The sequence below is a fragment of the Brachyistius frenatus genome, unplaced genomic scaffold, assembly GCF_029030835.1.
Source record: "Brachyistius frenatus isolate BFR_SWC_R1_liver_20210118 unplaced genomic scaffold, ASM2903083v1 Contig_24, whole genome shotgun sequence".
Taxonomy (NCBI): Eukaryota; Metazoa; Chordata; class Actinopteri; family Embiotocidae; genus Brachyistius; species Brachyistius frenatus.
The window spans coordinates 1,370,739-1,387,923 of NW_027210623.1; the positions used below are offsets into that span (position 1 = coordinate 1,370,739).

The 17,185-nt window shown below is 40.5% G+C and overlaps 1 protein-coding gene across 1 annotated transcript; it reads left to right on the forward strand.

Annotated features, from left to right (window-relative positions):
* Positions 1–148: 148 nt before the first annotated feature.
* On the forward strand, positions 149–15,224 carry slc17a6b (solute carrier family 17 member 6b). Its single transcript, XM_069697668.1, has 12 exons — positions 149–772; positions 2,367–2,622; positions 3,560–3,678; positions 5,713–5,827; positions 7,081–7,168; positions 7,262–7,348; positions 7,746–7,888; positions 8,074–8,223; positions 8,855–8,987; positions 9,362–9,472; positions 10,538–10,665; positions 11,941–15,224. Exons 1-12 carry the CDS (start codon positions 699–701, stop codon positions 12,280–12,282), a joined length of 1,746 nt encoding a protein of 581 aa, XP_069553769.1. The 5' UTR covers positions 149–698; the 3' UTR covers positions 12,283–15,224.
* Positions 15,225–17,185: the final 1,961 nt, after the last annotated feature.

Here is a 17,185-nt window from a genome sequence, read left to right on the forward strand (position 1 = left end):
TTTAGACTGTGAATTAAAGCGACGTGTCTCACCCTAAAACATGTCCTCCTCTTCCCCTCAGTTATTACGAAATTGCCAATAGAAACAGACTCATATATTTATGTATTTGCATGCTGGTTTTTAAATCTGGCCTTCATTCGTGCTGAGCAGCTGGCCAGATGTTGGACGCGGAGCTGCTGTCGCTGACCTCGGTGCTGAACACGACGTCAGATGAACCTGCTCTCACCACAGGAGACACGATACAGCCTCACTCCCTCTTTGATTTATTGAAGCCACTCCAAACACCCACCTCTGCTTCCTGAACTTTGACTTTTTGTAATTTTTCTGATTCATTAGCTCTCCTTTTCTTCTTGTTGTGAACATAGATACGTATCGCTCTACGACGCTGGCTGTCAATTTCGCTCGTCTTCGTCGTGATGGCACTTGGCGCGGCTACTGTACGCAAGGCAGGAGATGAAGTGGTGGTGGGTGAAGGCGCGCAGCTCGTTTGATTGCCCGTCTTTACGCGAAGGGGCTTTCACATCAGCGCTGAAAATTTAGACTCGTCTGTTGGATGGTCGCCTCCCTGGGCTCAGATTTCTGATAACTTCGTTTGTTGTTTTCCTTGTAGCCGCTGCAGTCGGCCATCCTGCGCTGTAACATGACGCGTAAGCAGTAAAATAGTATAGAGAAAACAGGCCTACACACAGAAACTGGATATGGAGTCCGTGAAAACGAAAGCCACGGCGGGGGTGAAGGAATTTGCGGGCAAGACCCTGGGTCATATGCACAGGTAAGGGCACGCATTTTTATTTATTTTTTTTCCATGTGAACTGGCGCGCGTGAATTACCACGCTCATATGTGATTATTTACATGCTGCATTTTGGCAAGACACGAGCCACGGAGATGTGTGGGTCCACGGGCCACCTAAAAACAGTTCCACAACTTGCAGAGGTCTCTAGTCACGCCTCTAGATGTGAGAAGAAAATTATGCAATCAAATGTGTGTGTGTGTGTGTGTGTGTGTGTGTGTGTGTGTGTGTGTGTGTGTGTGTGTGTGTGTGTGTGTGTGTGTGTGTGTGTGTGCGCGCGCGCGCGTGTAGAGGTTTGGATGCCACTGGATCCTGATGCAGGGGCCTGAACATGAATCTCATTGGCAGATAAGTTATCCAGAACGTGCAGACCACGCGCGAAATTTTGTGGGGATCCATTCATAATTTGCGATACATTTCATGTCACGTTTGAGAGCAGTGACGCACACACAATGAGAAGCCAGCAGCCCGTGTTTCATTCCAAATCACCATCTTCACTTTGGCCATTTCAACCTAGACATTTTGTATGGCTTTTCTTTAGTGTGTATTTATAGTTTTTGCACGTGCAGGTGAATAAATACATTTTTAGACTTCCAGTTATGTTTAGATTGGGGCCTGTTCCCTTGCGAATTCATCGTCCGTGTCATACACACATTCGTGAGAGCACTGGCTGCTATTATTCCTCTAAAATATGCATGAGAATTAAAATAAAACTGATTCTCGTTCAGGATCAGGCGACGACACCTCTGTGTTTTGAGGCGCAGCCAACATACCAGGCCTGCAATTAAGACCAACTTGCATTTTATTCGATTCTTTTTATGTCCATTTTGAATTATTCTTTAAGTTTTTCATTCGTTTGCAGAAAAACGAATTTCAATGCTTGGATTTGTATCATTTTGCATCCTGATTTTGGACAAACACGTACTATGTAACGAATAGTCTATGTGATTTTCCTGGAAAGAAAAAAAAAAAAAGAGGAGCTTGAGGAAAGCCCACAGACAGACGTGTGTCTTTTCAGGCTGGAGCTGCTGCTCAGTCCCTGAATGCTAATGAGTGTGAAAGTGAGTGGGCTGCTGCAATGCGGTACAGTCAGGGACCTCTCCGCCTCTTTTCAGCTCCACAGGCTCAACTTTGTTTGTTTTATCGTTTTCTTTTCTTAAGGTCAAACACAGATGAACAAAGTTGGTTTGTAATCGTCGCCCATGTCTTTTTGAGTCATGTTGAACCTCACAGATTTGAGTCTCCTCAGTGCGTCAGAAGAAAATATTTTCCATTAAAGACAATTCAGTGCAGAGGCCTCCTTATCCAAACAGCTCTTTGATTATGATGATTCTTCAATTTCCGTCTCCTACATCTTTTTGAATGTGTGACAAGAAATCTCAGATAGGCACAAGATCCATCTGAGCTCCAAAGCACTCATCCCAGAATTAAATATTGATGCTAAAAGCAAATTAAAATGGGCCTCCATTAGGGCGGAAGTATAACTTTTTTTTTCCTGAGCATCTTCCTCATGTAATGTGACGTTGTTTTATTGGCGAACTCGGTAGAAGTGTCATCATCACCTGGTTGTTGCAGGTTGATGGAGAGGAGGCAGAAAACCGGGGAGGTGATCGAGCTGACGGAGGATGGTCGGCCACGGGAGGCCGCGCAGAAGAAACCCCCGCTGTGCGACTGCTACTGCTTCGGTCTGCCCCGCCGCTACATCATCGCCATGATGAGCGGCCTGGGCTTCTGCATCTCCTTCGGTATCCGATGCAACCTGGGCGTGGCCATAGTGGGCATGGTCAACAACAGCACCATCCACCAGGACGGCAAGATCATCATCAAAGAGGTGTGGCAAAGGCAGCGAGCACCTAAAAACATGGCAGACAAACAACACGTGCCTCAAGACACCGAACACCCGATTATGATTTTTACCAAGAGAAAAAGGGAAAATGTATTTATCCACACATGAGAAAGAGCTTTCCAGGCCTTCTACTGCCATATTACATCTAATAAATCATAAATCAATCCCAATAATCACGATCAGCTTTTTCAAAATTTAATTAAAAATTTGTGCGTAAAAATGTGTAATATGACTGTGTATTTTAAAACATACACCCAGATCCTAATGTACAATAGAGATGAAGCTGTTTAGTAATGTCAGCACGCCTATATTATAGCCATAGGCTATTCTTTGGATGTAATAGCACATCTTGCAATTTAAAAAAAAAAAAAAAAGACAACGTGAAATGGATGTCTGTGTCCTGTATTTATTGCCGAAATGCAAAAATACATCGAGTCATTCTAAAGCTCACATTTCCTTGGAAGCACATTCGTAAAAACCAAACACGTGCAAAAGGTAAATACTGTACATCTAAAACTACGTCTCTATACTTACATTAGAAGAAGAATATTTGGGTTAAATGGATAAATTTTGTATATATTTGTGCTAATTAAGGCCAAATGTTAACCAAATGCTCGTCTTCATCCATCAAGACAGCTACATATTTTTCACGGAGCAATAGTTTAATTATTAATAGCATATTAATAGGCAGGAAAGACTGATGCTTTACTGATTACATCGATGTAATCTAAACGAAATAAACCATTGTGAGCCTTTAGTAAACAGGCCTCCCTTTTCATCAATCCAATTCCACTGACTAAAGCCGTTTATTTCCTGATTGATTGAGAAGAAATGTTAACACAGGTAAATTCCTAAACATCTCTGCTTTGGTCATTTTATTTTATTTTTTACTATTTTTCTTTTCCATATCATATGCCTCCAGAAAGCCAAGTTCAACTGGGATCCAGAGACGGTGGGGATGATTCACGGATCTTTTTTCTGGGGCTACATCGTGACACAAATCCCCGGAGGGTACATATGCTCCAGACTGGCAGCGAACAGGTAGGCGGCCCTCCCAGTCAATTACCATAAATATGGCTTTGAACAAAAGGTGCGTGGAGGCAGATGTAGATTTTTAGGATTGTTGTCATATTTAACGAAATTACTGGAAAGTAAATGCCCCTATTCCTTTGTTCTCATGCTATTTTTTTCCCCCCTTTACTGGTTATTTTTTTTTTTAAATAGATAGAAAACGAAAATGTGCACGTTGAGACTGGAATAAATCCAATTAAAAAAATTTTAAAAAAAAAAAATCTTTAAAAAAAAAAAAAGCCAAAGCGAGGTCTCAAAATACGGCGTCATTCTTGTGTGAACAGTGGAATGGCTGCAGGTCACAGGTACATAAAGACGGAGTGTGACTGCATGAAGGCAGCAGACAGTGTGGAGCTGCGGGGAGGGCAGCGGGCTGGCAGGCCTGCAGCTCCTGGTGTCAGGGCTTTCTGCCACCTGTTAATGAGCTCCCTGGGGGGAGCCGAGTCTAATCTGTCGCTCTCTCAGGGCGGGGAGACCAGACTCGCTCTTGTCGCCAAAGGCTTTAATTCACACGAGCACTGCCAATGCCTCAGTCATACAATTAGCCCACGTTATATCACAGACACTGTAGGATGTAATATTAATATGGGGGGGGGGGGGGGTGCACATTTAAGGGGTTGACTCTTGAGATACATGATTATAAGCTACATTTCATATTTAATTGTCAAAATTGGTTACTTAATATACAGGAAATAAATTCAGTGTATCTTAAACCAGAGGACTAAACCTTCATTGCACAATTGCAACGAACGTTTAGGCCTATAGCCAAATTTAAAAATAAAAAATAAAAAAAAAGAAGGCGAACAGCAGCATAATCAATAAATCTTTAAAAAAAAAAAAAAAAAAGTTATAAAACTACGACGGCCTACGACAGGCTGCCCCATCTTTAATGTGGGCCCTTCTCATTCATTTCATTTAGGCTACGTTTTATTTCCCTGCCCTCCGTCTGTGTGGGTTCCCTCGTCCCGTTGATTGACACGAGGATGTAATCGAATCAATCGGTCTCGTGCCCGACAGGAGTCTCCGCCGGATTAGGGTTTGCCCCCCCCCCACGTGCACAGGAGAGGGCCGGTAGGTCGTGACAGAAATGAGAAGCAGCTCGGTGTTGATGGACGGCCTTGCTTCACCTGCTCAGCTGCTCCTTTGCGAAAAAAAAAAAAAAAAAAAAAGATGACAAAATAAATATGCGTATTCCTGTTTTTAAAAACCTCTTCCCGTTTCCCGCGTACGCCGTAATAAGCAGTGGTAGCTATTTTTAACAACCGGTGACAGACGAGTACATGGATAATTTAGTTTTTTTTTTCGATAAGTAGTTTATATAAATTATTGAGTCATAACACGCATATGATTAAAAAAAAAATTTTTTTTTTTTTTTTTTTTTTTTAAATAAATAAATAACATAGAGACCAATAAATTATTTTCGGTTCTGCCGGTCAATGTCAAAGAAGAACTAAATGTCCTTCTTCGCAGAAAACACATTTCTTGGGGCATTGTCAAAGTGAAAACGGTTGCTAAGCAACACATATGACTGTTAATGGGGCGTTGCTGCCTAAAATATTTATTTCCGTGACGCCAATGAGCGCGTGCGGGGCAGGGCCAATCAGATCCGATGACACGCCACAGGACCCGCGTCGTAGCCTGCGTGCAGAGATGATTTTATTCGGAAGGGGTTTTAAATGTGACGGATTTGTGTCCTTACAACAACACGAGATAAAAACAAGAAGACTTGGAATGGCTTTTTGTGTTAAATATGAAATATGTTTTAATGGATATTTTTTTTCCATGGAAAGAGTATTCACACCCTCAACGCAAATAATTTAGCAGAAACCAATCCACAACCACAACAAGAAAGCTATCAAAATAAAAGGGAGGTCTGATCTAATGTGGTATTTCAGTGCACGGTTCCTAGTCATCAACAGCAGAGCTAAATCTGTCCAGTTCTTTATGAGGGGAGTTTCTAGGTATAAAATGCTTCATCTAAAATGCATTTTATAATATTTTCAGGGTATTTGGTGCAGCCATTATCCTCACCTCGATTCTCAACATGTTCATCCCCTCGGCTGCCCGAGTCCATTACGGGTGTGTCATTTTTGTCAGGATATTGCAAGGACTGGTGGAGGTAAGACAATGTCAGCATCTAACAGTGTTTTGAATCTTTCTTTGCTTTAATAAAAATCCGTGTGTGTAATGGTTTAACATATTCACGAGTAAAAATTAGCAATGAATTTATATCCACAATTAATAGAACATAAAGGTTGAATATGTCATGTACATTTTTGTTATTGTGGGTATAAATAGCTGAGGATTTGCAATAATTCTGTGTTCAAAAAGAGATTCCTGTAAAATGTCCTCCAAGAGAAAACAAAGAAAAGACTGTAACACGCACTTGATATTCAGCTAGTGGAAATTTAAGACGAGCTGTATTGATCCAGTCCACTACAGTTGGTTTTTGTGGGATAGTCCGGCTTTTTTTTTTTTTTTTCTGTCTCCCTCTATATCCTTGATACACAGCAGCAGAGTGCGCTTGTACAGATAGATGAGGAAGAAAATGCTGATATGCAAAGGCTCATCAATCCTTCGTAGTGAAATGCAACACCCAGAAATCTGCCTGCTGTGGAGTAAATCTTGACATGTCCATTCAGTTTATTGTAGTGAAAATACAGAAAGCTGATCCAACAGTTCTTAGATATGAAAACATCTTTCTGTCTGACAGTTTTCCATTTGTTCAAAGTTTTTGGATGAATGGTATCAAACATTTCAGTCATGATTGTAAACAATTCTTCCACCAGTAGACCAGCATCATATATCATGCTGCAGCTCACATTTTTGGAAGGATGATTTATAGTTTTGATCAATTGCGTTTAAAATAACTAAAAACAACATATACTTAAATATGTAATGTCTTAAAGACCAGGTGGCACTGCACTGCTTTACTACATCCCATGCAAGATGTATTTTCCATCAGCTCAGTTTGTTCAAATTAGTGGCTGATGAAGATTTAATATCTGCAGGCCTGCTTTGCTCCATGAACAGCTCATCAGGCCCTCTTTGCTCCGGGCACCATGCAGTTTGTTCATGGTAATCACAAGGGTCAAAATGTTAATTTGTGTTAGTTCTTGTATCAGATATCTATTGATTCAGACTCTTATCTAAAAGGGGTATTTCGGATAGATTGTTTGCACGGTTTACACCTCCAAGCTTGCTGCAAATACTGTTATAATGTTTGAAATGGATGTTTAAAATCGGACTAGATATATATAGACTATTATTTAGTGTTCATACAATACAACTGAATGTCCCAAACAAACCGTTTGCGTTCCACCGTTTCTTCATGATACATTGACACAGACTGCTGCTGTGTGGTGTGTTTAGGGAGTGACCTACCCTGCCTGTCATGGCATCTGGAGTAAGTGGGCTCCGCCACTGGAGAGAAGTCGTCTGGCCACCATCTCATTCTGTGGTAAACACATAGAAACAGCTCAGTTTATTTTATCACGGTGATTAAGATGCCCGAGCTTCCGAGCGTTGACTCTCTTGTCTTGCTGTGCGTCAGGTTCTTATGCTGGTGCTGTGATTGCGATGCCTCTGGCAGGGATCCTGGTTCAGTATTCAGGCTGGTCTTCAGTGTTCTACATCTACGGTAAGATCGATGAGGGCTTGGGGTGACACACGTGTGTATTACTGCACAAAGGAGTAGGAGATGAAATACGCATATACTTAAGTGTTTCTAAGCTTGGCTGAAACTTTAAGAGTTTGACAGTTAGAGAGTCCAGTGAAAGTCAAATGGATTTATCCAGGCAGACTGTGCATTGATTTCCTTCCCCTGATGTTTTGTTATGTCAATAAATAACCTCCCATCTTTCTCACTGGACTGGATACAGTTAGCTTTCCTGTCTGACTTTTATTCTCTGAGGCATTTTGGAAAGATCCGGCTGCCAAATACTCTGCATGTGCTTACTGCTGAGGTCAAAAATAGCAGCAGGACTTCATCTGTAATTATTTGAAGTTCTGACATGTAATCTGCCTGTAATACGCAGGATGCTTTGGCATCTTCTGGTATATGTTCTGGATCCTGGTGTCTTACGAGAGCCCTGCTGAACATCCTACCATCACGGATGAGGAACGCTGCTACATAGAGGAGAGCATTGGAGAGAGTGCCAAGCTAATGGGTCCTTCAGAGGTGAGGGGACACCCTCCATACAGTACTTTTGTTTTCAATCCTTTGTCTTGTAAACAGCGTTACAAGTGCAGACACACTATCAAGTTACAACTTCATCAGCCATGTCCACCACCTTGTATGTTTTGTCAGGTAATGTGCTGAATATTTATGCATATAATTCAATTGCTTGTCATAATGTATTGCAGAAATTCAAGACCCCCTGGAAGAAGTTCTTCACCTCTATGCCCGTCTATGCAATCATTGTGGCCAACTTCTGCAGGAGCTGGACGTTCTACCTGCTGCTGATTAGCCAGCCTGCATATTTTGAGGAAGTGTTTGGCTTTGAGATAAGCAAGGTGAGCCAACACTATCGCTGCACAAACATGGAGCATGAATTGTGTGATCAATAAATTATAGATTCAAATGCAATGGGAAAAACTCAACTGTCAGCGGGATGTTATCAAGTTGAGCATGTGATACTTTGCTCTAAGCCAGATGCAGCGATTCATTATCTAAATCAATGACAGTGTAACCAGTGGCCTCCGGTTCTTTGTGATGATTGGATATATTGCATAACAAGGTTAAATCAGTTCACAACACAGAGAAAAGTTTATCTGTGTTTCAGGGAAAATCACCAGTTTTTCCAATTGCGTTGACGCATAAACCAGTGCTCATGCTGTCTGGGACATTAGGATTAACATGCATGGCCTTTAGTCTGATAAATCTACATATGCTGGTAGCACTCAACCTCTTGTCACATCCTCTCAAATAAAGTATAAAACCAGCATCCCAGAAAGAAGCTGATCAAAAAGAGATTTGCTACCGATGTTGAAATTAAAGACAATACAAACAATAAAATAGTATTTAAGGAGAACATCTGTAGTTGAACAATCATTGCGTGCCGTATTCCCTCATACAGGCATAATAAACGTATTGTGGTGTCATATCACACTGCAGATGATTTGGATTATTTCTGTGTGGTTGCAGGTCGGCATGCTTTCTGCCCTCCCCCACTTGGTGATGACTATCATTGTGCCCATTGGTGGCCAGCTGGCCGACTACCTGCGCAGCAATAACATCCTGACCACTACCACTGTCAGGAAAATCATGAACTGTGGAGGTGAGAACTCTGAACTGAGGATGAAATAAAAAAATAAAAAAAATGTCCACACCTCTCTGCACAGCCACAGGGTGTTACTTTCATGGTGTTGGATCCATACTGTTGTTGTTTTTTTGGTTGCTCTTCGCCGCCAAACGAGTTTGAGAGATGGTTTTGTTTATATTTTGTAAAAATCTATCTGTTCAATGCTTCAGTACACAAGTTGACTCACTGATTGTGACTGTGCATTGATTTCATATCTGTCACTTACGTAATTGAGTGCAGACCGTGTATCACGCTTAATTCAATTGGCACCACAATGACCAACAGCCTGTGGGCTTTGTGTGTGTTAGTGTGTTAGTGTGTGTGTGTGACCTGCTGTCTCTCTCTGCTAGGATTTGGCATGGAGGCCACATTGCTGCTGGTGGTCGGATATTCCCACAGCAAAGGGATGGCGATCTCCTTCCTCGTGCTGGCAGTGGGCTTCAGTGGATTTGCTATATCAGGTCAGTGCACGTAACCACTCCTTCAGTTCAACCAGGATTTAATTCATGTACAAATTCAAACTTAAATGTACTGTAGTTGTGATGCCGGAATCACTGTTAGCATGAAGTTTTACTGGATATAAAGTTTAGATTTGGGGCGTCAAAGAAAAGGTGAAAAGGCCAGATTTCAAGGGGAAAAATGTGAATATATTTTCTTTTTGTAGCTGTTGGTGTTAGTGTGCGGTTTTGTGGCATAATTTTGAAAATGTGCATTGTATTTGTAAGAAAGTGAGAAATGATATTCAAAAGTCTTAGTTTAAGGAATAGTTTGACAATAATGGGAAAAACACCAATTTATGTTTGCTAAATTTGAATCTACAGCCAGTAGATGGTTGCTGTCACTTAGCATGAGGAACAGAAACAGGGCAGACAGCAAGCCTGGCTGTGTGTAGAGGTTAAAAAAAAAAGTTATAAAGTTAGGTGTGAAGAGGATTTCCTGTCCAGGAGTTGTAACTTCTAAGAGGACATTTGGAAAGATCCAGCCTATCTGCATCCCTCCGCTGCCCGTCTTGAGCTGTCAGAGCTGATCTGTGCGGCTTTCCTCTGCCATTCATTCAACAGATCTTGTCATGTTTATGCTTACCTACAGAGGATGCAGATGTCTGCGACTGTCTGCAATTCAGCTTCTTGCCCGTTGTTCTCAAGCTTTCTCTCTGAGTGTTTAATAATTCAGTGCTAGCTGTCTCGGGGGATTTGCCAGGCGGACAGTGTGCAGCAGCAAGACACTTACTCATTCAGCCAGTCAGAGTGTGAGTGTGAGTGTGGTGGGGAGGAGGGAGCAGGGGGAGGGGGGAGGGGAACGTGTGGCGAGTTGATGCCTATTTCTGCAACAAGATGGTCACCATTTGTGCTGCTTTTTAACTACAACCGTGTCCTGCTTCTGTTGCTTTTTTTACTCGTTACATAGAGTCACACTGACGACCTCAGTTGGGCTTATAAATCTGGTTAACTGGCCTTACTATGATTCACAAAGGTCAAAAATCTATCAGCAATATTTTCACTTTTGTGTTGTATTTCTTCCCTCAGGCTTTAACGTTAATCACCTGGACATTGCTCCACGTTATGCCAGTATCCTAATGGGCATCTCTAATGGTGTGGGTACCCTGTCTGGGATGGTGTGTCCGCTGATTGTTGGTGCTATGACAAAGAACAAGGTAAGGGCTTTTCCCTTAAACATTAAAATAATAAAGATACTCTAATTTTATGTGCAAACATTCCTGATGGAGGCCTAAATAAATCAGAGCACTTTACTTTAAGAACCCCTAATTAGCTTTTATAAGCAGTAAATACAGTAAACATTAAAAGAATGGTTTATAATACCCTGTAATGTAGCTGTAAGCAGATTTAAGTATTTATCGATGCATCTGACAATAATTATAATTCCTCCTGTGGACAGCAATAAGTGTGTATAAACAGATAATGAATGAGAGTGCAGTAAAGCACTGTTTTAATAGTGTAAAATTTGTCAGCACAAGAAGTTATAACAGCATTAATAAACACGTGCATTGAACTTATAACTGCATACAATGACTTTAAGAGTGTGTAATAAATTAGTTAATAAATGTTTATATGCTACTTAGAAGGACTAAATAGAGGGACTTAAATTATATTAGAGGTCTAATCAAGAAATGCATTGTTTGTTTTTATCAACACTTATCTCTGTAGTCACTGCTTCTACATTAAAAATAACTAGAATAGGTTATTAAGGCATTTACAAGAGTTTATAACAGGTAACGTGGGCATAGTGATTTTAGGACACTGTGTACTAGTATTATACAAAAAACATTACAAATTTCTGTTTGTGTAACCGAGAAGATTTATAAATATCCCCAGCGGTTAACTTCTTTTAGCTCTCTAGACAGTAATCTTACATTAGTGGTAGTTGGACAGTAAACTTATGAAAGTATATCTGCAGTATTCTTTTTAGCTAATTAATTAAAGATGAATTCAATCCCTTAAGGTTCACATTTCCTCCTGTGGCAGCTGAATTATGTATCTTATTCCACTTATTATATTTGAATTCAACCAGTATATTCTGTTTTAACTTGTTCCAAAGCTTCACCAAGATGTTTATCTTCAGTCAGATATTCAAACCTAAGGCTCCAAGTTTTCTATGACCGCCTCACTCGATTAAATGTAAATGTTAAAAAACTGAAAATGACTTTAAAGTAGGCGACTAAAGGTTCAGCAAACATCACTCAAACAGGAGTAAAATGTGTATTTGTCGGGGACTATTTTCTGCTGCTTTTTGAGACACATTATTGGTGTAACTGGTGAGTTCTGGTGGCAGCAGGATGGTGAAGGAACAGTTTACACTGGGAACAGGTGCACTGGCTCATTGTGTTTTTAGACCAAAGTGTCCACAGGCAGTATTTGTTGGAGGGATGACTTCACAAAAAGACACTCACATTTCTCCTGTTCCTCTTCAGACTCGGGAGGAGTGGCAGTATGTGTTCCTGATAGCCTCCATGGTGCATTATGGAGGTGTGATCTTCTACGGGCTCTTTGCATCGGGAGAAAAACAGCCGTGGGCCGACCCGGAGCTGACCAGCGAGGAGAAGTGTGGCTTCATTGAGGAGGACGAGCTGGCAGAAGAAACGGGCGACATCACGCAGAGTTACGGTGCTTTCGGGGGTCAGGCCAAGATGTACGGTGCGACCACGCAGGTGAACGGAGGCTGGGCCGCCGGCTGGGAGAAGACGGAGGAGTATGTCCAGGAAGAAGCACAGGGAGGAGGCTACGGCTACAGGCAGGATGAGGGATACTCCTAGACCCAACACACATTCACCGACACACGAGTAGACTTATTTTCCTGAGTGTGCATCAGTTTTAGTCATGAAAATATCAACAAACAAGAAAAGCTTCAATCCAATGTTGTATTGTTTGCACAAATTCGAAAAATAAAAAAATAATCTAGAAAATTATCAATTTAATGAAAAAATGACTAAAGTATTTAAAAAAAAAATTAAGATATTTAATTAATAGAGGTGTAACATATCAAATTGGCAGTCTGTAAATGTATTATTATGCATATTGATAGATATATTTATTTGGAGTGCAATTGTGTGTAAATGTAAACATTTTCATCCCATCAGCCGAGGCTTCCCGACCACACTGAAGCCGGTTGGATTAAATAGAAGCTGCCCATCAGAAGTGACCCCTTATCTATCAAATCAAACAGTTATGGTACAACTTCCTACAGCCAGCCATTTCAGTGTATAAATATGTCCCTGCACAGCATTGTAAACAGAAAGTAGACACTCTGTTAAGATAGATTGTACTGTATCTGTTCTGAATGCACTCAGACTACTGTGTCCTTTTAATGCACAGGCATTTGTGTTTTCTTATCACCGGCTTCTCTGCGTGCGTAAAGTCCTGAACATGCGAGTGAGCTGGTGTCGAGGTTTGACGAGGGCCGTAATGACTCGTGTTGACCGGTTGGTTACACATGCATAAAAGGTGACAATGTCTTTTAAATGTTTGCTGCCTGTGATCCCTTTTGTATCTCTGTACCCTCTGCAGTCAGGCATTGGATTTTTGGATTTGCAACCCGTCAGATCTCAACAGTGTAGTGCAGGAGTAAAGCCATTCTCATTATTATACTCAACATCAAAGCCACTAAACGTCTAGTTTTACCAATGCATTACTAGAACATTTTTTTTTATTAAATAAAAACCTGTATGGCAGAGATTTAGAGTTTATAGATTAAATTTAGACATAATAGATGATGATATTCATGGTTATACATGACCTTATGAAGGGTTTGTGCAATGCAAAGACTTTGGGGACTAACCAAAATCAGTATGAGTCTTACTATTATAGAGCAGCAAACCTTATAACGTTTAATGAGAAGAAAAGAAAGACTATTTAGTGAAACTGATATTTATGTGTTTAAAAGGCATAAGTGAGTAAATACTAATGTATAAAGTTAATGCCTCTGAAAACTAAACATTTCTTTAATACATCAATTTTAACACTTGGCTCAAGACTGTGTGGCTTGATTGGATTTGAATAATGGTGCCAAAAATCCTCCCCCAATTGTCACCTGATTCAAATGTTTCTGATAGGTTCCCATAAATGTATAATATGGCTTTTGTCCAGCTGAGCCCCGCCCACCTCAAACTAATGAGAGCCGTACAGAAAAAAAAATAAAAAAATCTGTCATGCTGTTTAAATTGAGAAAAGACTGAGTAAATGTGTTTTCTGGGCATTTAAAACTAAAGGGAGATGATTTTAAAATGTCAAATATCATTTTGAAGTTGTGAACATTCCCAAACATGTATTTACATAATATGTTTACATATGTCTATACTTTACATAAAGTTCACCAAAATAAAAGATTTTTATTTGCAGTTACAGAGAAGCAGCAGTCGGAGGGGCAATCACTAATGTGTACAATCGGTTTGTCCTTTTCCATCACAGAGTGGAAGTGAGATGAAACATTTGATGAACTCCTATATAATGTAAACACCTGACTTTATCTGTGGAGGTCTGGTGATACAAGTGTTTTAGGCTTCTGAAACAAGCAACACACAACAGAACCATGCATTTTGTCCTCAGTCTGCACTTACACTGAGAAGATCTGAGGGGGGCCAATTTTGTTTGTTTTGTCACATGTGTGGCGACGTCAAGTCGACACCGCACCAAGTAGATGTGCGTGGATGTGTATTTATGCATGGATCAAAGTGAAATTTGTAGTGCGTCCTATTTTTATGTTTCTGTTGAACTCGTTTGTCTTTGTCTCAGAAACTGTTACTGATGCTTCAATTTCTTTGCACAATTAACCAAAGGTGAAAAGAAGAGCTGGGTTTTAGCTAGAAGTCAAATATTTTTAAGGTAGTACAGACCATCAGCAGCGAGGTTCCAGCGTCTTGGACCCCCAGTGTGCAGGTGGCACCAAACATTACTCAGTGTACAAAGCAATAAATCCATAGTAACAGTTCTGGTCAAACATCATGAACACTCCTTCTGTAACTATTTTTTATGCATTTGTTTCAAAGTCGTGTTTTTTGTGATAACAAATATAGAAAATAAACACTTGTAAAGAAATATATGTATAAAAATATAGTAATAGAGTCCAACGCAAACATCTTTGACGACAAAAAAGTGCAAAGAGTTTGTGATGGGGCTGCTCACCAGATGAGAATGATAAAACGAGCTCCGTCTGAGAGGCGGACGCTCTTCATCTTCATGTTTCTGTTTTTGTTTTGGTGTGGTCCACACTGGCTGTGTGCTGTTGTTCCTCTCTTTCTCTTCCTGTCTCTCTCTTTCCTCCGTCTTTGGTTGGATTAATGTATTTCATTCAGTGGCTGGACCCCCGTCGCCCTACTTAAACACATGTACCTCCTCCTCCCCTCGTACAACCCTGATATCATTGTCATAATATTCATTGACATAAAGAATGAAACCTAAAACGTGCTATTTTGAAAAATGACAAATGTGCAACCTGAAGTAGTGAGAAGTTTCCTGTTTTTGTGCCTCTGAAGTTACGGTGTGATTCTATGGCTTCTGTTGCTGTGTAAATCGAGAGGTTTGTTGATGTCAAAATCAAATACTCTGTTTTCTGTTTTGATAAAAAAAAAAAAGAAAAAAAAGAAAAAAAGGAAACAAACCTGCGTGTCCTGAGTATTTGTGCTGACAACAAAGGAGAACAACTAATGCAAAAAGTCAGACAATATTAACACATATGTAATAAACATAATTTCACGCTATACACTCAAGAGTTACTTATATTTACCTCCTGCAGTCATGGAACAACATCATAAATGCATTTCTTGCCACCTCACGCCTCCAATATTCATTCTCTCTGAGCATTTTTGGATCTCTACTCTCGAAGGATGTCTGTCTCTTCAGCTGCTAAATGTTTCACCAATAGTGGAGTCACTGAATACTTTACAATCATTTTTAATGATCGAAAACAGCCACAGTAAGACGGGGAAGTAACATCAGGAGAAATTTGAAGGAGCTGCTTTAAGATGGGAAAAAAAAACAAAAAAAAACACCCACACGCCACTGTTAAAAAATATAGCACAAAATGAAAATGTATTTGTATTTAATTTGTATTTGATTGCCTGGTTTTTAAGTCTCAAACTACATTGAAACTACTGATTGAGCACCTGATTATACATGAATTATGTACGCATACATGATTTATGTGTGTTGATAATGTTGTTTGTTTCAAAATACATGTTTATAGTCTACATTGGATATTGGCCAAATATGCATTTATCTGCAGTTTGATTTTTTGAGTTGCGATCAAAATGTTCAGACTTTCAGGTTCAGGTTTGTGAGTCAGTGCTCCAAGTTACGTCTCCAGATCAACATCAGCACCAGAGTTACACCCGTTTTTGTTGCCACTGGTACGTGAACATTTGCAAGATTAATGTGGACCTGAAACTTGAGCAGATTCACACATCAAATTTTGTGTCACACTCTGGAAACCTACAACCGAGATCCATGAAACGCTTCAGAAAGCTTACGGCAATGGAGCAATGAGCCTGGAGAGATGTCTGGAGAGACATTCTTGTTTGAAGAGGGACAGAACATCACCGTCCAAGTCACTGAAATGGATGCATCGGATAAGGAGTGCAACCAGGTGGGTTTTCCGTGAACTGGTCCCGAAGGGTCGGACTGTCCAGTTTTAATGTGACGTTCAGAGCCGTCTGAAGGAAAACATTCAGCGCAAATGACTTGAACTGCGGCCCGATGGCACTTAGGAGAACCCGTGTGACTCAGGTGCTGATGTTGATCAAGCAATGTAACTTACTCAGAAAAGTTCCTGCTTTCCTCTGCTTCATGCACATCACTGTTCGGGTGCAATAAGAGCAGTCTGAGCACTTTTTGATGGCACTTGATAAAAGCATTGTTTCTCATATTAAAGGGTTGGCAAAGTTCAGATCAATGACGCATTTTGTGGTAAACATAGCAGATTTAATATGATACTCAAATGCAAGATTTAACAGTATCATTGAAGAGACCTGCTTGACAAGGCATGTCATTATGTGACATCTGCGTGGCTTTATGTGATTGGTTATGATTCTAGTCTGCAGCTGCATTTAAGGTATATTCACTTCATCAGTTTCTCTGCAGAATATTCCTTTGTGCCAATCAAGACACGCTGCTATAAACAAAATGAAATAGAAAAATGAAGAGAAAAAAACTTCTTTTTAAAAAAAATCTATAATGTCATTACAATAAGGTTTGGAGCAGAGTGAGTTTTAGCAGTTCCACCGAGGCCACAGGAAGTGCACAGTTAATGGCTGCCCTCCTTCCCCCTTGGTGAAATCAATAGTCTCAGTCCCCAGTGTTCTGCTGGACCTATTGACTGTTCTAACCTCTTAATGGAGATGAGAGGGAGGAGGAGCACTTATTGAGCTGTTTGGAGGTGTGATTTCGATTTAAGAGCCGACTCCTACCCCCACCCGCAAATCCTCAGCACAGGGTTGTCGCAGATGATCGTCAGAGGGGATACAATAAAACAAAATGGTACAGTGAGTACAGATGAACCATCTTTAGCTTTTCCAGGTGAATGTCTCATTCAGGTCAAAGGTCCCACTCAAAAAACAAGCAGGGATGTATTTTTTCAAATTATGAGACAAAACGGTAAAGATGTCAGAATACAATATGGGCAAACTAATCAATCATTTTTCTCCAGTGACATGAGAGACATTTTTC